We start from the raw sequence: 23,676 nt of genomic DNA on the forward strand, positions 1-23,676 counted from the left end.
TGTGCATCATAGGCAAACTTCTTAAAATTGTAATGGCTTTGACTTTTGGGGGAGCAACGTCAACAGCCAAATAAAACACCAATTCTATTAAAGGCCTCCTAAGTCGATCCGACTGGCGGAAGGCGGGGCGCGAGCCCACCCTGGCCACACCCCTCGCCATGAAATCCACTTTTAGACCCGCCCCCTCAGAGGGTCCATTGGACCTCTCGCCAATCCTTCAGAGCATCTCTGCGCCTATTGGGTGAGTTTCTGACCCCGGTTGCGCACTTCCTGGAGTTGGGAACGCGGGGCGGACGTCGTCTTTCCGCCATTGCTCTGCGATCGGAGCCGCTACCTGAGTGAGGGGCGACAGGTGGGTGGCGGGCGTCCGAGGCTGGGCTGCAGACGGTCGGGTGGGCCGAGCGGCCTGAGGAGCTGCGTCAGGCCCAGGCCGCGAGTGCTCAGCCCGGCTAGCGTGCAGGCCAGGTGGCTCCCGACGCATTCTATTTGCCCCGTGTGGGCCGGGGCCTAGCGGCTTAATTTTGGCTTCCCTCGCCTTCCCCGACTCTTCCGGCATGGCCGGAGTGTTTCCTTACCGAGGGCCGGGTAACCCGGTTCCCGGCCCTCTAGCCCCGCTGCCGGACTACATGTCAGAGGAGAAGCTGCAGGAGAAAGGTAAGGGGCGAGTGGGAACGGGACGAGTGGGTACCGCGCGTGCGGGGCAGAACGTGTAGGCGGGTTTCACTTTATCTCTCTGTAGGCAGGTCCATCAGGGCTCCGCTCCCGTGTTAGCCGGGTTGAATTTTTTTACATTCACTCAAATCATTGAAAGATTGGAAGTATCTGTTATTCAGGAGAGGTTGTGTGTGTGTGTGTGTGTGTGTGTGTGTGTGTGTGTGTGTGATGTAACATGGCAAGATACTTGGCAGGGAGTATTCCTCTTTCCCACAGAAGGTCGGGAGTGCTGTAGGGGCAAGAGTGAGGATAATTAGGGTGAGAGTGTGCAGCCCTTTACATTGAGGTGCCTTTGTAGCTCGGAAATGGCAGCAGCTGCAGGCCAAGCGCTATGCAGAGAAGCGGAAATTTGGGTTTGTGGATGCTCAGAAGGAAGACATGCCCCCAGAACATGTCAGGAAGATCATTCGAGACCATGGAGACATGACCAACAGGAAGTTCCGCCATGACAAAAGGGTCTATTTGGGGTAAGTAAGCAACATCCTGGAATAATTTCATGTGGGGTTTTGCGTCTTTTCTTTCTCTGTTCCTGCATTGATGACAGTGGTGGATAGAGGGACTATCATTTGGAACATGACACTTTTCCACACACACAGGTTTTCTTTCTGTTGTCCTGGCTGGAAACCAGGACAGGCTGACCTCGAACCCACAGAGATCTCTGTGCCTCCCACTCCCGAGTGCTGGAATTAAAGGCAAAAGCCACCATGCACAGCATGGAACATGGCTCCTTGAGCACATAGTGATGATTTTAAGAGTAAGGCAGGACCACTGGAATTCCATGATAATATTCACATCTTCTACTTAGGCCGTTGTTTTGCTTTGCCCTGGTAATGTCACTGTAAAATGTTCATTTAGTCACCAGAATTTGATGGTTTAGGGTGTTTAATTCCTAAGGTGCAGAGATTCTTAGCATTCCATTTGGATATAAAAATTTGGCTAGTTAATGAATTGATGTAGGGAAGCCTTGGAAGTTTTATTTCAAAAATAATTCCTCAACCAGCCACGGAAGTATATGCCTCTTCACTATTATAATCTCAGGGTTGCAGAGGCAGGAGGATCATAGGCTTGAGGCCAGCTTAGACTACTCCATGAGAAGCTCTGTTAAAAAAAACAGCAATAGCCACATGTGGCAGCACAGGCCTTTAATCCCTGCACATGAGAGACAGAGGCAGGTGAATCTTAGCGAGTTCCAGGCCAGCCAGGGCTCTGTGGTGAGACCCTGTCTCAAACAATAATGAACATCATTACTGCTATTATTGGATCTTGCTCTTGGTGCTCTGGATATAGCTGTGGGCAGACAGTATTGATCCTTTCTTTTAAGAGCATACAGTTGAGTGGCATGATAGATGAGCAAGAGATGGTTGCAGTGTAGCAGATATGTTGGTACTCACAGGAAGGGCAGAAGGAAGGTACCCTCAGAAGGACAGCTGTTGATTTAGAGGCTGAGTCCCGGGATTTTGAAACTAAGACATTTAATGGCATCAGATGAAGGTGGAGCTGGGAAGGCAGGGCTCCTAGTCATGTAGGAACTGAGTCCTAATTTGGGGCTTTGGACTGTAAGGCAGCATTTTCTGTGGAACATGTGATGACTTTCTGGCATGTCAGCAAGGGACAAGTAACAGAACACTTCGTCATTTCTCAAGGTCTCTCTTTGGTCTCTCTTCCTAATGTTGCAGAGCCCTCAAGTACATGCCTCATGCAGTTCTCAAGCTCCTAGAGAACATGCCCATGCCTTGGGAGCAGATTCGGGATGTGCCTGTTCTGTACCACATCACTGGAGCCATTTCCTTTGTCAACGAGATTCCCTGGGTCATTGAGCCAGTTTACATCTCCCAGTGGGGGTGAGAAGAAGGGCTGCAGTTCCGTGGGTGGCGGCGGCTGGTGTGGTGCTTAGGGGTGGGCTGGTGCCAGCGGCAGCTGAGGATCTGTGGGTAGAAACTGTTGTGTGATGGTCTGGCCTTCTAGGTCAATGTGGATCATGATGCGTCGAGAAAAAAGAGACAGGAGGCATTTCAAGAGGATGCGGTTCCCCCCTTTTGATGATGAGGAACCGCCCCTGGATTATGCTGACAACATCTTAGATGTTGAGCCCCTGGAAGCCATTCAGCTCGAGTTGGACCCTGAGGAGGATGCCCCTGTGTTGGACTGGTTCTATGACCACCAGCCATTGAGAGACAGTAGGAAGTGAGTGGAACTAATCCCGTGAGCGTTCTAGAAACTAGAGCTGTGGGATGGCAGTAGGTAAGTGGCTTGGCCTGCTTGACATGGGCCCTCCATCTTTTCCCTAGGTATGTTAATGGTTCCACTTACCAACGCTGGCAGTTCACGTTGCCTATGATGTCCACTCTCTACCGATTGGCCAATCAGCTTCTGACTGACTTGGTGGATGACAACTACTTCTACCTGTTTGACCTGAAGGCCTTCTTTACCTCTAAGGCGCTCAACATGGCTATTCCTGGAGGGCCCAAATTTGAACCTCTGGTTCGAGACATCAACCTGCAGTAAGTTAGGGAGAATGTCAGTTTTAGACACTTTGTATATATTAAAATCTAACCTTTATCCTTAAGACCCTTGTCTAGCAATGGAACTAGACTACTCATTTGATTTCCTGTTCTAGGGATGAAGACTGGAATGAATTCAATGATATTAATAAGATCATCATCCGTCAGCCTATCCGTACTGAGTACAAGATTGCTTTTCCTTACCTGTATAACAACCTTCCACACCATGTGCACCTGACCTGGTAAGTTGTCTGGAACACAGCAGTTAGATAGGAGAAAGCCGGTGTATGGTTTGGGCCAGAGCAGACCTTTGGCTGACTCTTCTTTCCGTGTAGGTACCACACTCCTAACGTGGTGTTCATCAAGACTGAGGATCCTGATTTGCCAGCTTTCTACTTTGATCCTCTCATCAACCCGATCTCTCATAGACACTCAGTCAAGGTAAGAGGAAATCATGTGCTTTGGAGGGTGCAGGGGTGTGAGATTCTTGATTGAGCTTGGGGTCTGGTACATGCTATCCCCACTGTTTCATTTTTGGACACATAGTGCAGGTTGACGCAGAATCACTGTGTAGTCCAGGTTGGTCTTGTACTCTCAGTCCTTCTTTCTTAGCCTCCTCCTAAGTGCTGGGGTTTCAGGCCTCCTTCCCTAAGCTCCTTGGCCTTTGGTGGGTACTGGCTGCAGTGGGCACCTCCCATGATATGGCATGGGAGCTCTTTGGGAGATTTTTAGTGGTAAGCAGAAGGGTTGGTTTCCTGGTTAGCTCTGTCTTGTTCTCTGCTCCCTTGGCTTCTTTGCCAGGCTCTTTAGGGCTTCTCTTGTCCGGCATCCCAGTCTTGGTGGCCTGTGTAGCTGCTGTGCTTCATCCCAGATACTTTTCCACTCATCTCAAGTCTGCGCTCAGTGAGGGGAATGAACCCTTGAGGATTTCTTTTCCAGAGCCAAGAACCGCTGCCTGATGATGATGAGGAATTTGAACTTCCGGAGTTTGTGGAGCCCTTCCTGAAGGACACACCCCTCTATACAGACAATACAGCCAATGGCATTGCCCTGCTTTGGGCACCACGGCCCTTTAACTTACGTTCTGGCCGTACCCGCCGCGCCCTGGACATACCCCTTGTCAAGAACTGGTAAGGTTTCTTCCTAAGGGGCCAGTAGTAGAGGTATAACATAGGAGAAAAGACGCCATCTGGATGGGCATGCAACCTTTCCCAGAGTGTCTGGAAGGAGAGGTGGGCAGATCTCTGATGGGCTTATTTAACCAGGTATCGGGAGCACTGTCCTGCTGGGCAGCCTGTGAAGGTACGAGTCTCCTATCAGAAGCTGCTTAAGTACTATGTGCTGAATGCCCTCAAGCATCGGCCTCCGAAAGCCCAAAAGAAGAGGTAAGGTGCTGGAGGCCCCTGCTACAACTTCTGTTGTAGAAGTGTCAGTATGCCAGCTTTAACTCTCTCCTTTATTCTCACACAGGTATCTGTTCCGCTCATTCAAAGCTACCAAATTCTTTCAGTCCACAAAGCTAGACTGGGTGGAGGTGGGCCTGCAGGTTTGCCGCCAGGGCTACAACATGCTCAACCTCCTCATTCACCGGAAGAACCTCAACTACCTGCACTTGGACTATAACTTCAACCTGAAGCCTGTCAAGACGCTCACCACCAAGGTGCCTTCATCAGACCTCGGGGCTCTGCTGGGCTTAGGGGTGGATGGCACTGTGGCATACCTCCATTTGTGGCCACTGGCATTAATGATTTTTCTGTTCTTGTCCTGTTCAGGAAAGAAAGAAATCTCGTTTTGGGAATGCTTTCCATCTGTGTCGGGAGGTACTGCGTTTAACTAAGCTAGTTGTGGACAGTCATGTGCAGTATCGCTTGGGCAATGTGGATGCCTTCCAGGTGAGGCCATACTGCCCGGACCTCGGCCCAGATGGGGAGGTAGGGTGAAGGCTGTGGAGTGGGTTCACGCTCTAAGTCTGAGGGCGATTTTATTGCAGCTGGCAGATGGATTGCAGTATATATTTGCCCACGTGGGGCAGTTGACGGGCATGTATCGCTACAAATACAAACTGATGCGCCAGATCCGCATGTGCAAGGACTTGAAACATCTCATCTATTACCGCTTCAACACGGTGAGAGCCCACCCTCACTGCCTACCTTCTCAGCTGCTCTTTTGCCTTTTCCTTGCAGTCAGAGTTCTTCCCCGGGACCTCCTTGGAGAGAATCTCTTGACTGTGTCATTACTATACTTGGTGAATCTCAGCACTTCCCCCAAAACCTACCACTGATTCATTCCATGTGGGAGATTCACTTTTCTGCCTTGAAGTTCTCATATGCTTCCCTGTTCTAGATTTTGGAGGACTCCAGAGCATTTACCCTGTTCCCTCAGCAGCCTGACAAATGGCTCTTCCTTCTCCACCTCTATCCTTTTGTAAAAGAATTGTTCATTTATGTTCCTGATTTTTGCTTGACTGCAGGGCCCTGTAGGGAAAGGCCCCGGCTGTGGTTTCTGGGCTGCTGGCTGGAGAGTCTGGCTGTTTTTCATGCGTGGAATTACCCCTTTGCTAGAGCGGTGGCTGGGCAACCTTCTGGCCCGACAGTTTGAAGGTAAGTGGCTTTCTCTACCCACTGCGTCTCATTGCTTCACAGGTAGCTGAGGGCGCCTGCTGTCTGGTAGCGATGGCTGTGTTTGTCATCTGTCTAGCTCCTGAGTTGGCTTGTTTCAGTGAGTCTGACTTAGTAGTATGGTTCTGGGCTGCTCTGTGGGACTTGAGCTGTCATGCATTTGCAGCAGAAGTTCCTCCGAAGTATGGTTGTGACTGAGGTGGCTTGTCTTTTTGTATGTGTGGAGCATATGGACACTTGTTACTGTTTATTGATTTAATCTCTGGGGCCTCCTTCACTCCTAGGCCGTCACTCAAAGGGGGTGGCGAAGACAGTAACAAAGCAACGAGTGGAGTCCCATTTTGACCTGGAGCTTAGGGCAGCTGTGATGCACGATATTCTGGACATGATGCCTGAAGGCATCAAACAGAACAAGGCCCGGACAATTCTGCAGCATCTCAGTGAAGCCTGGCGCTGCTGGAAGGCCAACATTCCCTGGAAGGTAGGCTTTCCTCTGCCTCCAAGGAGGCACAGCCTTCGTCTTCCTGAGGTTAGGATTAATGCACCCTTGGAGGGCTGTCCACCTTCTATGGCTCCCAACCCCTCCTTTCATAAGACAGTTTCGTTGTGTTGTCCTGGCTGATCTGTAACTGTGCAGGCCAGGCTGGTATCAACTCAAGAGATCTATCTGGGGGGCTGGAGAGATGGCTCAGAGGTTAAGAGCACTGACTGCTTTTTCCAGAGGTCCTGAGTTCAATTCCCAGCACCCACATGGTGGCTCCCAACCATCTGTAATGAGATCTGGTGCCCTCTTCTGGCCTGCAGTCATACATGCTGTATACATAATAAATAAATAATCTTAAAGAGAGAGAGAGAGAGAGAGAGAGATCGATCGATCTGCCTTTATGCTGGGACACAGGGTGAAACACTGCTCAGCTCCTATTACTTTCTCACTGTGTTTGTATTTTCAGGTCCCAGGACTGCCAACACCTATAGAGAACATGATTCTTCGGTACGTTAAGGCCAAGGCTGATTGGTGGACCAATACTGCCCACTACAACCGTGAACGAATCCGCCGTGGGGCCACTGTAGACAAGACTGTTTGCAAAAAGAACCTGGGCCGTCTCACCCGCCTGTACCTAAAGGCAGAGCAGGAGCGGCAGCACAATTACCTGAAGGTTGGCCAGCTAGGCCGAGTGTGAGGGCTGGGTGGTACGGTGGGCGCAGATGGGGGTCATGCTTTGTACTGGTTTGGACAATAGCGGGAGACTAGCTTTATGTTCCCCTTGCAGGATGGTCCTTACATTACAGCAGAAGAAGCAGTGGCAGTGTATACTACCACTGTGCATTGGTTGGAAAGCCGTAGATTCTCTCCCATCCCATTCCCTCCACTCTCCTACAAGCACGACACCAAGTTGCTCATCTTGGCTCTGGAGCGCCTCAAGGAAGCTTATAGGTGAGGAATGGCTGGGAGGGTTCCTGCTGGGAGGGTAACAGAGGGAATGGCGTTATGGTCAGAGTCCAAAGAAAGGTGTAGTCCTTTTGGTATAGCATCTTCTTGGGTTTTCTCATTTACCTTTTCCTTTGCTTTGTTAGTGTGAAGTCTAGGTTAAACCAGTCTCAGAGGGAGGAGCTGGGTCTGATCGAGCAAGCCTACGACAACCCCCATGAGGCTTTGTCCCGCATCAAGCGTCACCTCCTCACACAGAGAGCCTTTAAGGAAGTGAGTGAGATGCTCCTTGAGCTTTCTTTTGGTCTATGCTATTTATTCTTGGCATCTAGAGGATGCCAGGTTGACTGGGTGAATTGATGTGAGCCAGGTTCCTTCTCCCACAGGTGGGCATTGAGTTTATGGATCTCTATAGCCACCTGGTGCCAGTTTATGATGTAGAACCACTGGAGAAAATAACTGATGCCTACCTGGACCAGTACCTGTGGTATGAAGCCGATAAGCGTCGTCTTTTCCCGCCCTGGATCAAGCCTGCTGACACAGAACCACCTCCGCTGCTTGTTTACAAGTGGTGCCAAGGTAAAACTGTGCCAGAGTTAGCATCCCTCAGAGAAAGGGGCACTAAGTTCTATATAAAAATTCCTGCCCAGGCTGCAGAGTTCTTCGACTCTTTTTGCATAGCGTGAATAGTACTGCCTGGTGGTGGTGCACGCCTTTAATCCTGGCACTCCAGAGACAGGCAGGCAGAGGCAGGCCGATCTATGAGTTCAAAGCCAGCCTAGTCTACAGAGTGAGTTCCAGGACAGCCAGAGCTATACACAGAAACCCTGTCTTGAAAAAACAAACAAATGAACAAAAGTGAATAGTATGGTTGTTGAGCGAAGCTGACACTTGTAGCAGTCAGGATGGGTGGGTGGGTGGGTAGATGAATGAGTGAATGGTAGAGGGTTTTGGATTGTGTTGAAAGCTGCTGTGGTTACTAGACCTGAAAAGGAATTTTTAATCAGCAATAGCTCCGTCTTTTTGCTTTTATTAGGTATCAATAACTTGCAAGATGTGTGGGAGACCAGTGAGGGCGAGTGCAATGTCATGTTGGAGTCCCGCTTTGAGAAGATGTATGAAAAGATTGACTTGACCTTGCTTAATAGGCTGCTGCGACTCATTGTGGACCACAACATAGCTGACTACATGACAGCCAAGAACAATGTTGTCATTAACTATAAGGTCCGTCTTGGAGCAAGTAGCAAAAAAATGTGTTAAGGGTTGTCTGACCCATTGAGTTAGGATTTGCTGAGAGAGAATGAAGGCGATTGGACCCTGAAGCACCTGGGCACACACAGACATCCTTAGCCATAGTCAATAGTTGTGGTTCTTTTTTTTTTTTTTTTTCTAGGACATGAACCATACAAATTCATATGGGATCATCAGAGGCCTGCAATTTGCCTCATTCATTGTACAGTACTATGGCTTGGTGATGGATTTGCTTGTATTGGGATTGCACCGGGCCAGTGAAATGGCTGGGCCTCCTCAGATGCCAAATGACTTTCTCAGTTTCCAGGACATAGCCACTGAGGCTGCGCACCCAATCCGCCTCTTCTGTAGATACATCGATCGCATCCATATTTTCTTCAGGTAAGAGCTCAGACAGATCCTCTAGCCTGCAGACTGCTGAAGCATGTCACGCCTGTGAAGTGGCTCTTGTCGCTTAGGTGACTGATGGCTGAGTTGGGACTGTAAAGTGAGTGACAGGAGGTCCCCACCCATGGAGCTGGCCTTCTCAAAGGGTCCTGCTGTATTTGGGCCTCAACAGCATACCTTTCTTTAATGTAGGTTCACAGCAGATGAGGCTCGAGATCTGATCCAGCGTTACCTGACAGAGCATCCAGACCCCAATAATGAGAACATTGTTGGCTACAATAATAAGAAATGCTGGCCCCGAGATGCCCGCATGCGCCTCATGAAGCATGATGTCAACTTGTGAGTCTCAGTTTGCGTTTGTAAGAGTTAAAAGGGACCTAGGGACCCAGAAAGCAATTAATATTGAGGAGATTGTGTCTTGGGTGGGAGGAATATAGGCCTGTTGGGGTGTCTTCTGTCTGGTCTTTGAATGCAAATGTCTTCAACAGACTGAAATTTCTGTGTTCTCTGGACAGGGGCCGGGCAGTGTTTTGGGACATCAAGAACCGGCTGCCACGATCGGTGACTACAGTCCAGTGGGAGAATAGCTTTGTGTCTGTGTACAGTAAAGACAACCCCAACCTGCTGTTCAACATGTGTGGCTTTGAGTGCCGCATCCTGCCTAAGTGCCGTACCAGCTATGAAGAATTCACCCACAAGGATGGGGTCTGGAACCTGCAGAATGAGGTAGAGCCTAGAAGGACATCACTTCATCACCCCTGTAACTCTGGCATCAGTGGGGTGAAGAACAGAAATACCTTATTATTAGCTCCATGAGCCTTGGGTGGGTTGAGCTTAGCGGTGATCAGTTAATCCTTGCCTGTGTACACAGTTTCTCTGTTTGAACCCTGGCCAGCCCTGATTGTCTCAGAGATCAGTCTGCCTACCTCCCACAGGTTAGGATTAAGGCACATGCCACCATGGCCTGCTCTCTCCGTTTTCTTTTTTTATTTCTTTTTATTTTATTTTATTTGAGACAAGGTCTTATGTATAGTGATGGCTGGCCTAGAACTCTGTATAGACCAGTTGACCTTGAATTCACCAAGATCCACCCCTGCCTCTGCTTCCTGAGTACTGGGATTAAATGCATGCACTACCATGTAGGCTTTTTACCTTTATTTATTGCCTTGGTGCTTGTGAGGAGGTTGGAGCACAGCTTGTAGTCAGTTCCACTCTGTGGGTTCTAGAGATTGAACTCAGGAACTGAGGCTCAGTAGCAAGCACCGTTGCCTGCTCTAAGCCCTGTCGCCAGCCCCTCTGGAAGCTCTGGGACAAGTTAACACTGACTCTGTGGTTTAGGTCACCAAGGAACGGACAGCACAGTGTTTCCTGCGTGTGGATGATGAGTCAATGCAGCGCTTCCATAACCGAGTGCGTCAGATTCTGATGGCCTCTGGCTCTACCACCTTTACCAAGGTATGTGGGGCCCGAAGCCTCCGCCTCCCTGCTGTTGTCAGTCCGTTCTTCCTCCTTTCAACTCCTCCCCAGGTTGAGCTTGCTCTTTCCCAGCTTTGCCCAGTGTGCTGGTCTCCACGCTTTCTGGATGGCAACTTAGAGTGTTGGCTCAATTGGGCTTCATTTCTGAGAATTCACTACAAGAATTTATCAGACAGCATCTGTGGGGGTTTGATGATTTGATTTTATTTTGGTGATTTTAGATTAAGGCAAAAGTAAGAGTGTTTAATTTGAACAAAAGCATCTATTTTGCATTTTCCCTTAGGCTTGTTTTTGTTTGGTTTTTGGGTTTTTTGAGACGGGTTTCACTGTGTAAGCCTTGGCTGTCCTGGAACTCACTCTGTGGACCAGGCTGGCCTCGCAAGTGCTGAGATTAAAGACATGTGCCACCACTGCCCAGCCTCTTTAATTTTATGATTCTTTACTGTGTAATAGTTTAGAATGTCAGTTCTGGCTTGTTTTATTTGTGGGACGAGGGCTGTTGTGATAGGGTCTCAAAGTTGAGACAACTTTCCTGCCTCCGCCTGTCACTTGCTGAGACTCCATGTGTGGTGAAATGAGTCTTGTTGTGTTACTTAGGCTGGTCTTGGTCTTCAGTGTGCTCCTGCCTTCATCTCTGGACTGGCTGGCCTCTGGGCATGTGCTGCTGTGCCCAGTGTCTCTATGGGCGACGAGATGACAAAAATAGGGTTTCACATTCGTGGACATGGACACTTGCAGCCATGTCATTTGTTGTGGGGGTTTCTATGTCTGGCACTACACCCAATGTCTCCCCATCAGATGCCAGGAACAGTCCCTATGTTAGAACCAAACATGTCCTGAGAACTGATGTTAACTCCTGGGTGTGGGGAAGGGATAGATCTGGGAGTCTCTTGGTATAAAGGTTGAAAGCTCAAGGGTTCATGAGGCTACCAGGAAGAGTGGAGGTTGAGGAGAAGGGGCAGGTTAGGGTGATGGGAAACGCTGAGGTGTACTGAGCAGACCCGGGACAGTGTCGGGATGTGGGCAGTCAAGGCTGTCGGGAACTGGTGTCCGGAATTGAGCGGGTGTTTAACAGCCTCAGTTGCCTAAGAACAGTTTGGTTAGATAAGGACCGAACAGGAGCCAGTGGAATTGGCACTTAGGACGTCATTGTTGACCTTAGAACTATTTCAGAACTAGTTGGGATGGAAGCCAGATGGTGTGGATGAGACTTTATGGGAGGTGAGTAGAGACAGGACAGTTTGCCAGAACTGGAGTAGATAGTTAGAAGCCTCCTAGAGGGAGCTGTATGTCAAGACAGGCCTTTTGGTTTGGTTTTGGTTTTTTTGTTTGTTTGTTTTTGTTTTTGTTTTTTGTTTTGTTTTTGGTAGAATTCACTTGTGTACAATGTGTTATAACATACTTATCTCTTTTTACCCTTTTTTTGTTTTCTTTCCATTCCTGCTGCTCCTCCTTTAAAAGGGTGTGTGTGTGTGTGTGTGTGTGTGTAAGAGAGAGACAGACAGACAGAGTTGGGGAGGATGGGGTGCTGTGTTGCTCTATCACCCTCTTCCTAGTCCTTTAAGGTAGGATCTCTCCCAGAGCTTGGGGTTCGACTGGAAGCCAGTGAGCTCCAGCAATCCTCCTGTCTCTGCACTACTCAGAGCCTGATGGAGGAGTGACTGGGAACTGACAGAGGTGCTTCCCAATCATAGTTATGTATACATCTAGAGTCAAGTTGGATTGTTGGGTCTGTTGAGACCCTTGCCTTCTACCCCCTAATCTATAAAGTGAGGGTAACCATAGTTCTAGCTCAGAGGGCTTTTGTGAAAATTAACAAAAGAATGCATATAGTAAGTCAATTAGCCGTTTTATTTTACAAAGTGCTATTAGCGATTATGAGAGCATAATGTTGGATTTGAACTTGTTTACTTTATTCCTTTCTTTTGTTTATTTGTTTTCTTACTTGAGACAAACTTTAGCAATAATCCAGACTGGTATCGAACTCTTGATTCTTCTGACTCAGCCTCCTAAGAACTGGGATTACAGGCAGAAGTGGGTTCTTTCCTCCAACTCTGTGGGTTTGGGGGTTGCGCTCAAGTCTTTGGGCTTGATAGCAGTCCTTTTCCCACACCAGAACCATCGCAGTGGCCCAGTCCGCAGTGGGTGTGAACGCGCAACCTCATCTCTTCTCTTTGTTTGTTGTTTGGCTAGTTTTCTAATTACTAATGTTTTTAAGATTAACGCTTTCTTGTACTAGAGATGTAGCTAACTAGATCTGGAAGGCCTGCGTTGCTCATGTGGCATTTACTCTTTCCCACTAACTTCAGATTGTGAATAAGTGGAATACAGCTCTCATCGGCCTTATGACATACTTTCGAGAGGCTGTGGTAAATACGCAGGAACTCCTAGACTTACTGGTAAAGTGTGAAAACAAGATCCAGACACGTATCAAGATTGGATTGAACTCCAAGATGCCCAGTCGGTTCCCCCCTGTTGTGTTCTACACCCCTAAAGAGCTGGGTGGGCTTGGCATGCTCTCAATGGGCCATGTGCTCATCCCCCAGTCTGACCTCAGGTAGGACTTGCTTGGCAACCTTCATGTTAATCTCATTACTTAGACTCCCAGGGCAGTGGGTGTTTCGTTACTTTTGATTTTACTTTTATCCCTTATCTTGATTTTCCAAAACAGGTGGTCCAAGCAGACAGATGTGGGCATCACACACTTCCGTTCAGGGATGAGTCATGAAGAAGACCAGCTGATTCCCAACCTGTACCGCTACATACAGCCGTGGGAGAGCGAGTTCATTGACTCTCAGCGGGTCTGGGCTGAGTATGCACTCAAGAGACAGGAGGCTATTGCTCAGAACAGGTGGGCATCCGGGAGGGTATACCAATCTAAGGACTGGGGGTTGCATCACAACACTGTGAGTCTCATGTGGAGGTCGTGGGCAGAGTATGCTTTTAGGAGTTAAGACTGATTCTACTCATCCTTGGCCAAAGAATGTTGAATGTTTCTCTTTGCGTGAGAAAGGATGTTGACTTTATTTTTTCTGGCAGACGGTTGACTTTAGAAGATTTAGAAGATTCATGGGATCGAGGCATTCCACGCATCAATACTCTTTTCCAGAAGGACCGGCACACATTGGCTTATGACAAGGGCTGGCGTGTCCGAACTGACTTTAAGCAGTACCAGGTATATGGAGTGGTGAATGGATCGAATTTCTCTAAATCAGGATAGCTTTTGGCATCCTGTTCACTTGGGGCAGTGGGTGTCCAAAGCTTTACCATCCTTGTCACACTGTCTAGGTTTTGAAGCAGAACCCCTTCTGGTGGACACATCAGCGACATGATGGCAAGCTCTGGAACCTCAACAACTACCGTACAGACATGATTCAGGCCCTGGGTGGTGTGGAGGGCATTCTGGAGCACACTCTCTTCAAGGGCACTTACTTCCCTACCTGGGAAGGTCTGTTCTGGTAAGGACTCTGTCACAACCACCTGAGCTCCCCACTGCTGGGCTTTAGTGGTTATCCTGTGAGGGTTAGCCATTTCTGGGAGATGGATGGGCATCATCTTATTTGGTTCCTCTGCCCCTCAGGGAGAAAGCCAGTGGCTTTGAGGAGTCCATGAAGTGGAAGAAGCTAACCAATGCTCAGCGGTCAGGATTGAACCAGATTCCTAATCGTAGATTCACCCTCTGGTGGTCACCAACAATCAATCGAGCCAATGTGAGTGTGATTGTCCAACATGGGAGATAAGAAAAGGTGTTTCTGTTGCCTTCATTTTGTCCTAAGAACTGGTCTCTCTGATCTCTAATGTCATTTCGCTTTGCTGGCAGGTATATGTAGGCTTCCAGGTGCAGCTGGACCTGACAGGAATCTTCATGCATGGCAAGATCCCCACACTGAAGATCTCTCTCATCCAGATATTCCGAGCTCACCTGTGGCAGAAGATCCATGAGAGCATCGTGATGGACTTATGTCAGGTGGGCAGCAGTGGAGGCCGAGAGGTCATAGTTACATCAACTTGCTGTTTTTGTCTTTTTGAGACAGCCTTTCTATGCGGCCCTGGCCTAGAGCTCCTTACATAACCCAGGCTGGCCTCAAACTCATAGAGATCTGCCTACCTCTGCCTCCCAAGTGCTGGGATTAAAATCATGCACCACCATGCCCAGCCAGCTTGCTCTTTTGAGTTATGGGGAATTTATCCCGGGCACATTAAGGATTAGACTCTTATTGCCTCGTATAAATTCTATCAGTTCTCATTGTAAATGAGTTTCTATAATGAGGTCCAATCTTTCCCTCCAGGTCTTTGACCAGGAACTGGATGCTCTGGAAATTGAAACAGTGCAGAAGGAGACAATCCATCCCCGAAAATCTTATAAGATGAACTCTTCCTGTGCTGATATACTACTCTTTGCTTCCTATAAGTGGAATGTCTCCCGGCCCTCACTGCTGGCAGACTCCAAGTAAGTGTTTTGTGGCCCAGCTTTAGGTACCCAGGAATTTTTTGTTACTATGATAGCCATGTTACTTAAGGGATTAGCCATGCCCTGTTTGTTTTGTTATTCTGGCTTTGACCTTATAATCCTGTGGCCTCAGCCACCCCCCCCCCCCCCCCCCCAGTGCTGTACAAGAGTAGGTACTGTTCCCAACTCTGACATCCTTTTAAACAACCCACCAACAGTCAGATCTGCCAATTGCTTGGGGTCTTACTAATCTTTTTTGTTTGTTTTCTGTTTTGTTTTATTTTGATTTTTGAGACATGGTTTCTCTGTGTGCCCTGGAACTCACTCTGTAGCCCAGGCTGGCCTCGAACTCACAGAGATCCACCTGCCCTGGGTGCTGGGATTAAGGGTGTGCACCATCACCACCCTGGCTAAGGGTCTTGCTGATCTCGAATGAGAAAGGGGATGGTTTTGAGATTTGGGTACAGTGTTTGGGAATTCTTAGGATGCAGAGACGTTGCTTATGCTGTGGTCTCCTGGAAACTTGAACTTTTCCACCCTTAGGGATGTGATGGACAGCACAACCACACAGAAGTACTGGATTGACATCCAGTTACGCTGGGGGGACTATGATTCCCATGATATCGAGCGCTACGCCCGGGCCAAGTTTTTGGATTATACCACAGACAACATGAGCATCTACCCTTCGCCCACAGGTGTGCTCATCGCCATTGACTTGGCCTACAATCTACACAGGTGAGTCAGGGTCAGAAGGGGGGTTTCCATTAGCCCTGTGCCTTCTGTGTTTTCTTTCATTATTTGAAGCAGAATCTCACTACATAGCCTTGGCTGGCCTGGAACTCACTATGTAGACCAGCTTTGCCCCAAGCTCACAGAGATAGATCTGTCTGCCTGAGCCTCCCGAGTGCTGATACTAAATGTGTGTGCCACCACACCCTACATGTTAGCCCATTTACACCAGTTTTAGTTTGCCTGGCTAAGATGAGGTTTTATCTTCCTGGATCACTGACTCTTCTCTCGGATGTACATACATTAGCAGGTTGTTAAATACACCTGACCCACCGGCTTTATCCCTTTGCTGTCCCTTCACCTTTTCCTTTGATTTTTGGCCTATGCTTAAGTTCTTGTGACCCTTTCGTCCTCACAGTGCCTATGGAAACTGGTTTCCAGGCAGCAAGCCTCTCATACAGCAGGCTATGGCCAAGATCATGAAGGCAAATCCTGCCTTGTATGTGTTACGTGAACGGATACGCAAAGGACTGCAGCTGTATTCGTCTGAGCCCACTGAGCCTTATCTGTCCTCTCAGAACTATGGGGAACTCTTCTCGAACCAGATTATCTGGTTTGTGGATGACACCAATGTCTACAGAGTGACTATCCACAAGGTGAGAATGGGCATGCAGATTTCAAATGCCTGTGAGAGCATGGGTACCCATTGGATGAAGTTGGGGTGGTTATGTCTACTCCATGCTAACTAATATAATTGTTCTTTAGACCTTTGAGGGGAACTTGACAACCAAACCCATCAATGGGGCCATCTTCATCTTCAACCCACGCACAGGGCAGCTTTTCCTCAAGATAATCCACACATCTGTGTGGGCCGGACAGAAGCGTTTGGGTCAGGTAAGGCGCCAAAGTAATAGTGAGGCTATGAACATTGCTGCCTCTCATTCTTGGTAGGGGGGAGGGGGAACGAGAGAAAACGTACCTATTTCTCTACTGAAAGATGGCATTGCTGGGTGTGGTGGCATATATCTAAGTATTCAGAGATGCAGAGGGAAGAGGATTGCCATAGGTTTGAGGCCAGCCAGGGCTGCACACAGTCAAAGAGATGAGACATGTTTTGTGTGAATCTGCAGAGCTTGTCAGCGTACTCGGCTTCTTGAGCATTAGGGTTATGAGTGCCTGTGCCTGACATTTAAGTGGGTGCTGGGAATCCAGACTATGGCCTCACACGTGCCTGGTAAGCCCTCAACTCAGTGAGTCAGCTCTTCTTGCGTGTGAAGGAAGGCCTTCATTACCTTCCTAAGCCTCTCCCTCTGTCCTCTGTCTTTATAAAGGGAATGTATACCCTTTGGTTTCCTGGACATTTGATGCCAGGCTGGGCTATACCTACCCAGCCACGATTCTATTTTCTATATTTATAGTACATATAGCATAATAATTATAAGTCCTCTTAATAATTATTCCAAGATCCTACTCTCCCAAAATCCCACTGCTCATCTCCCTTCTAGGGCTTTGTCCATATTTTTCTTTCTAGAATGAGCTCTTGTTTTCACTTGGTTCACCGCAGTCTTATCCATCAAGATTCATTTCTTTATGTAGCTTTAGTAGTCTTTTTTTTTTTTTTTTTTTAAGATTTATTTGTTTATGATATATACAGTATAATGTCTGCATGTATCCTTGCAGGCCAGAAGAGGGCACCAGGTCTCATTACAGATGGTTGTGAGCCACCATGTGGTTGCTGGGAATTGAACTCTGTGTAGCCTTAGTGTCCTAGAACTCAATCTGTAGACCAGGCTGACCTCTAACTCAAAGATTTATCTACCTGCCTCTGCCTCCCAAGTGATGGGATTAAAGGTGTGTGCCACTACCACATGGCTTTATTATTTAGATTTTTTTTTTTTTTTTAGATGAGGATTGAACCCAGGGCCTTACGCTTGCTAGGCAAGTGCTCTACCACTGAGCTAAATCTCCAACCCCTATTTAGATTTTTTTGAAAATGATCTTATTAGGCCGAGCATGCTGGTACATGCCTTTAGTCCTAGCAGTTGAAAAGCAGAGGTAGGTAGATCTTCATGAGTTTGAAGTCAGCCTGGCCTACCTAGCCAGCCAGGACTGCACAGTGAGATCATGTCTCTAAAAATAAATACTATTTTAATTGTGTGTTTGGGTGTGTGGTTACATGTAGGGGAGAGCAACTACAGAGGCCAGAGGCATTGGGTCTGCAACTAGAGTTAGTTAATTGTGAGCTGTCTGCTGTGGGTGCTGAGAACCAAACTCAGGTCCTCCGTAAGGACCCATTGCTCTGGCCCCTGTCTTATTTTGCTGTTTCTGAACTATAATTCATCATTAAGCAACTAGGTACCTTTTTCTAATTACTAAGTTAAGCAACTGTGTTCATGTTCATTATAGAAACATTCAGTGTTCAAAATTAGGATTTTTTCCTAGTTAATTGAGGAAGGTAGGCTTAGCTTTGTTTTGGTTGTTTTGGTTGTTAGTTGGCCAAGTGGAAGACAGCTGAGGAAGTGGCTGCCCTGATCCGATCTCTGCCTGTGGAGGAACAGCCTAAACAGATCATCGTCACCAGGAAGGGCATGCTGGATCCATTGGAGGTGAGAGGTGAACACGGTAGACGAAAGTAGGCCTGAGCCCTCTGGGCTTTCTCTCTGACCTTGAACTTTGCCTTAGGTACACTTGCTGGACTTCCCCAACATTGTGATCAAAGGCTCGGAGCTCCAGCTCCCCTTCCAGGCCTGTCTCAAGGTGGAGAAGTTTGGGGATCTCATCCTTAAAGCCACAGAACCTCAGATGGTTCTCTTCAACCTCTATGATGACTGGCTCAAGACTATCTCCTCCTACACGGTAATTTGGCTCCTGACGACGACGAGGGTCTCTCTGGGGTGGATTTGGAACAGAGTGAAGATACTGTGCCTCAGTATCTCCACAAGCCACTTGACGAGGCCATTTTCAAATTCTTGAGCTGTGCATACAAAGAATGAGGCCTTTTGACTTGTGAGGGGTTGGCACCTTAAGAATTTGGAGATAGGGGCTGGAGAGATGGCTCAGCGGTTAAGAGCACTGACTGCTCTTCCAGAGGTCCTGAGTTCAATTCCCAGCAACCACATGGTGGCTCACAACCATCTGTAATGAGATTTGGCGCCCTCTTCTGGCCTGCTGGGACACATGCAGGCAGAACACTGTATACATAACAAATAAATAAATCTTTAAAAAAAAAAAAAAAGAATTTGGAGATAGCGCTTGCTTTCCCGTGAGGACAAGGGGTAAGGGGGACATCCCCACAAGGCTCATGACCTCACGCTCTTCCACATCTCCTCCCAGGCTTTCTCCCGCCTCATCTTGATTCTCCGTGCTCTGCATGTGAACAATGATAGAGCCAAGGTGATCCTGAAGCCAGACAAAACCACCATCACAGAACCCCACCACATCTGGCCCACGCTGACTGATGAGGAGTGGATCAAGGTGGAGGTGCAGCTCAAGGACCTGATCTTGGCCGACTACGGCAAGAAAAACAAGTGAGCAGGGAGGGTCAGGCGCCACAGTGCAGACAGGGCAAGGTTCACCGCGCGAGGTAGAGGTGCTGGGGTTTTGAACTTTTAGCCATAGGAGTTTCTCGGGTTTTTTAGCTGTGTTTGGTAATGCCTGTAACCAACCCCAGCATTTGGTAGGTGGAGGCAAGGGGATCAGAAATTCAATGTTATCTTTAAGTACATGAGTTAGAGGTTGATCTGGACCACATGAGGTCATGTCTCAAAAGAAGAAGAGCATCTCAGAGGTGCTTAGGAAGAAATGTAGTCAATATCCAGTCTCACTGTTGACCACTAATTCTCAGTGAAGGTACTGATGCCATTTTGAACAGATGCATTCTCTTGCTCTTGCTCTCTCGATTTCTCTTGTGTTTGAGACAGGGTTCATTATGTATCCCAGGCTGGCCTTGAACTCCCAACACTACTCTTGCTTTAACCTCCCAAGTGCCGGATTATCAGTGTGTCTCCCTACACCCAATTTGGGCTTTCCATTTTTGAGTTGTTCTGTATGGGGGCATTTTTTGCTGAAGAACAGTAAGAGTTACAGATGCTGAGTAGCTAAAAGTACATGTGTGTTGTTGTGTCATGCTGCTTGGGGTGTGGTAATTCTTCACAGTGTCACTATATCTCCATTTCATCAAAGGATAGTTAGGGATAAAGATGCTTGCTACCAAGCCTTAGGGCCTTATTTCAATCCTTAGAGCCCACAGGTGGAGGAGAAACCTCCCATAAGTGTCCTTTGACCTCTCTACTTTGCATTGTGCTATGTCCGCCTCCCCCAGAGTAAATAAATTTTAAATTAAAAATAGAAACGTTACTTGAGGATTATCTTGGCCAAGTATGCACTGCCTATCCGGTCCTACTTTGCCATCAAGGCAAAAGTGACTTGGGGGGGGGGGGATCCTGTTTAACCTACAGTGTCCCCACAGTGTGAATGTGGCATCACTGACGCAGTCAGAAATTCGAGACATCATCCTAGGAATGGAGATCTCGGCGCCATCCCAGCAGCGGCAGCAGATAGCTGAGATTGAGAAGCAGACCAAGGAGCAGTCCCAGCTCACTGCCACACAGACTCGGACTGTCAACAAGCATGGGGATGAGATTATCACCTCCACCACTAGCAACTATGAGACCCAGACCTTCTCATCAAAGACTGAATGGAGAGTCAGGTACTGTGAGGGGCAAGAAGGTAGGGGTGGCCAGGCCTCTCCATGTTGCCGGATGTGCTTGGGCTGAGATGCTGACACTCTGTTGTTTAGGGCCATCTCTGCTGCCAACCTGCACCTGCGGACCAATCACATTTATGTTTCATCTGATGACATCAAGGAAACTGGTTATACTTACATTCTTCCCAAGAATGTGCTCAAGAAGTTCATCTGCATATCTGATCTCCGTGCCCAAGTAAGTAAGCACCTAGCTGGGCTGTGTGTGAGCCCACTTAGCCTGTGCGTAAACTTCACTTGATAGTCCCAGGAACTTCGGGGTGCTGGTGTCAGGGTTCATGGGTGACTGGATAGCTTGAAAAAGACAGCACAAGCAAGAGAGCACCAAAACAGTTCACAAACTATGGCAGTTCAGAGAGAATATTGTCAGGGCAGAAAATAACAAATAGATTCATTTATGTGCACAGTTAAATCTTATTACTGCATACTCTATGATATTGAGATAGGAAAGAGGAAGGTCCTTTTTTTTCACACCACTCACAAAAGTAAAATCTAATTAGAGTAAAAATAGGAATGGAAAATACGGAAGCATTAGAAAATATTGGGGCTGGGGATTTAGCTCAGTGGTAGAGCATTTGCCAGCAAGCGCAAAGCCCTGGGTTCGATCCTCAGCTCAGGAAATTAAAAAAAAAAAGAAAAAAAGAAAGAAAGAAAATACTGATAATCTTAGTGTTGAGAAAACTTTTCAAAGCATTAAATTCAGCTGGGCCTAGTGAGTTTAAAGGCCAGCTTTCACTGCAAACTGAGACAGCTGTATCTTAGTCTGGTGTGGTAGCACAGGCCTATAACCCAAGCTCCTGAGAAGTAGAGGTGGGATGATCAGGAGTTCAAAGCCAGCTTCTGTGGTCCAGCTGGTACCAAATGAAACTTTCTCAAAGAACTACATGAAAACCCACTAGATACGTGTATGGAAATGTCAGGCTGGTGAAATGTCTCTAGGTAAAGGTGCTTGCTGCCAAGTCTGCTGGCCACACTTTGAGCTCCAGAATCTATAGGGTAGAAGGAGAGAACTGACTCCTGAAAATTGTCCTGTGACCTCCATATGTCCAGTGTGACACACGTGCACACTCAAGCATTTACACACACTACCTAGGTATATGTTTAAAAGTTTTACAACTAAAAATCCAGAAATCCTTGGGCAGCAGATAACTCAGAGGATAAATGTGTGCTGCACAGAGCTGAAAACCTGAGTCAAGTTCCCAAATTCCACTGTGGGAGGAGAGAACCAGCTCCTCAGTTATCCCCTGACTCTCACATGTACACCATGGCATGCATTCATCTACAGGCACACACGTCATAATAATAAAGTAAAAAAAAATAAGAAAGAAAATCTTTTGTAACACAGTGCCATGTGTGTTCTAAGACAGCCAGAGCTACCTGGTGAGACCCTGTCTCACACAAACAAGAGAGACAGAAATGTAAAGGGAAAGGAAGAGACTATAGGAAAAGCTCAGAGTACGCCTGGCATGCTCGAAGGCCCTGGACTCAGTTTTTTGAGAAGAAAACCAACCAACCTGAGGCTGGTGAGATGGGTCAATAGGCAAAGCACTTCACATAAGCTGAACACCCTAAGTTTGGTTCCCCGGAACCCTGGAAAGGTGGAAGGAGAGAACCTAGTAGTCCACAGGCTTGTCTCTGACCTTCACGTTCAGTGCACACAAGTCCTCTTCTATACCCACACATATAACAGTACATTAAATGTTTTTAAATTCGTTTTCTTTTTTAATATGCATTGTTTTTGCCTTCATGCGTGCCTGTGTGAGGGTGTCAGGTCTCTTGGAACTGGAATCTCAGACAGTTGTGAGCTGCCATGTGGGTGCTGGGAATTGAATCCGGGACCTCTGGAAGAGCAATCAGTGCTCTTAACCACTGAGCCATCTCTCCAGCTCTAATGATAAATTTTAAGAACTTCTGGGTTCAGGGGGTAGAGGCACTTGCCACTAAACATAATGACCCAAGTTTGATTCTCCCAGATCCTGGGGACAGTTTGAGATGAGGTTCATGTGTAACATTTTGAACAAGTAACCAGATGATTCTGTCCCAGAGGGTTTTGACTGTATTTTGAAAAACCACCTTTTTCTTGGGAATGGGAAGAAATTCTGGCATTCTGAGTTGGTACTGAGAATAGTTTCTGAACCCCTCATTTCTAGATTGCAGGATACCTGTATGGGGTGAGTCCTCCAGATAACCCTCAGGTGAAGGAGATCCGCTGTATTGTGATGGTGCCACAGTGGGGCACTCACCAGACTGTGCACCTGCCCAGCCAGCTGCCCCAGCATGAGTACCTCAAGGTTTGTGGTGGTGGGGCCTGAGAATTGAACTTGGTGCCAGGCTACCCTAATGGGTAGCATTTGTCTGCAGGTGAACAGCTTTGTATTGCTCTTTGCCTGCAGGAGATGGAACCCTTAGGTTGGATCCACACTCAGCCCAATGAGTCTCCCCAGCTATCACCCCAAGATGTCACCACTCATGCCAAGATCATGGCAGACAACCCATCTTGGGATGGCGAGAAGACAATTATCATCACCTGCAGGTGGGTGTGGGCCTCCTTGAGTGGAAATATTATAGGGCAGGTATTGCAGGTCAGGGCCTGGACTGGTGGCCTGAGCTCTCAGCCTGTCTTTTTCCCTCCCCCAGCTTCACCCCAGGCTCCTGCACACTGACAGCCTACAAGCTGACCCCCAGTGGCTATGAGTGGGGCCGACAGAACACGGACAAAGGCAACAACCCCAAAGGCTACCTGCCCTCGCACTACGAGAGGGTCCAGATGCTCTTGTCAGACCGATTCCTCGGCTTCTTTATGGTTCCTGCCCAGTCCTCCTGGAACTACAACTTTATGGGTATGTGGTTGTGTGTGACAGACAGCACGAGAGAGCAGGGTAGGGTGGAGGCAAGAGAGGCCAGCACTCTTGGCTCTTGGGGTCTGGCTGCCCAAGGCCCAGGCTGGGCGAGGCAGGCAGACCCTTGTTAACATCTGATGTTTCTCCTCTTTAAGGTGTTCGGCATGACCCCAACATGAAATACGAGCTGCAGCTGGCAAACCCCAAGGAATTCTACCATGAGGTCCATAGGCCCTCCCACTTCCTCAACTTTGCCCTCCTGCAGGAGGGTGAGGTCTACTCTGCAGACAGAGAGGACCTCTACGCCTAGTCCTTCCTTGCTTCCTTCTGCTTCAGATCCCCAAAGGCTGGAGCCTCTTGCACGCTCCCCAGACAAGCTGCTGACATTCAGCAGCCTGGCCCCTTTGTGTTTTGTGCTGGTGTTGTTGATAGACTGTAATCCTGAACGAAATGTAATAAATTTTGTATAAATAGGAGTGCTTTTGTTTTCTTGCTCTTAGGGATTTCAAAATTTGGGTG

The 23,676-nt window shown here is 47.9% G+C and overlaps 1 protein-coding gene across 1 annotated transcript; it reads left to right on the plus strand.

Moving 5' to 3' along the window:
• Positions 1-239: 239 nt before the first annotated feature.
• On the plus strand, positions 240-23,633 carry Prpf8 (pre-mRNA processing factor 8). The gene is made up of 42 exons (XM_036195460.1): positions 240-654; positions 1,013-1,181; positions 2,391-2,555; positions 2,680-2,898; positions 3,003-3,215; positions 3,332-3,457; positions 3,551-3,656; positions 4,155-4,345; positions 4,481-4,600; positions 4,686-4,875; positions 4,988-5,107; positions 5,206-5,340; positions 5,686-5,815; positions 6,118-6,314; positions 6,784-6,990; positions 7,105-7,268; positions 7,409-7,535; positions 7,649-7,841; positions 8,299-8,486; positions 8,656-8,894; positions 9,093-9,239; positions 9,416-9,626; positions 10,239-10,355; positions 12,686-12,933; positions 13,048-13,227; positions 13,416-13,551; positions 13,665-13,834; positions 13,957-14,086; positions 14,197-14,343; positions 14,666-14,826; positions 15,370-15,561; positions 15,974-16,211; positions 16,321-16,449; positions 18,048-18,161; positions 18,238-18,411; positions 18,889-19,082; positions 20,024-20,263; positions 20,354-20,495; positions 22,468-22,608; positions 22,711-22,850; positions 22,955-23,157; positions 23,313-23,633. The coding sequence occupies exons 1-42, from the start codon at positions 555-557 to the stop codon at positions 23,465-23,467; spliced, it is 7,008 nt and encodes a 2,335-aa protein (XP_036051353.1). The 5' UTR covers positions 240-554; the 3' UTR covers positions 23,468-23,633.
• Positions 23,634-23,676: the final 43 nt, after the last annotated feature.

The sequence above is a fragment of the Onychomys torridus genome, chromosome 8 (genome assembly GCF_903995425.1).
Source record: "Onychomys torridus chromosome 8, mOncTor1.1, whole genome shotgun sequence".
Classification (NCBI taxonomy): domain Eukaryota; kingdom Metazoa; phylum Chordata; class Mammalia; order Rodentia; family Cricetidae; genus Onychomys; species Onychomys torridus.

Coding starts and splice junctions, on each gene's coding strand:
- Prpf8 (XM_036195460.1), top strand. CDS start 555: ATGGCCGGAGTGTTTCCTTACCGAGGGCCGGGTAACCCGGTTCCCGGC. Junction 4,876..4,987: donor TCAAGACGCTCACCACCAAG/GTGCCTTCATCA, acceptor TGTCCTGTTCAG/GAAAGAAAGAAATCTCGTTT. Junction 22,609..22,710: donor CCCAGCATGAGTACCTCAAG/GTTTGTGGTGGT, acceptor CTTTGCCTGCAG/GAGATGGAACCCTTAGGTTG.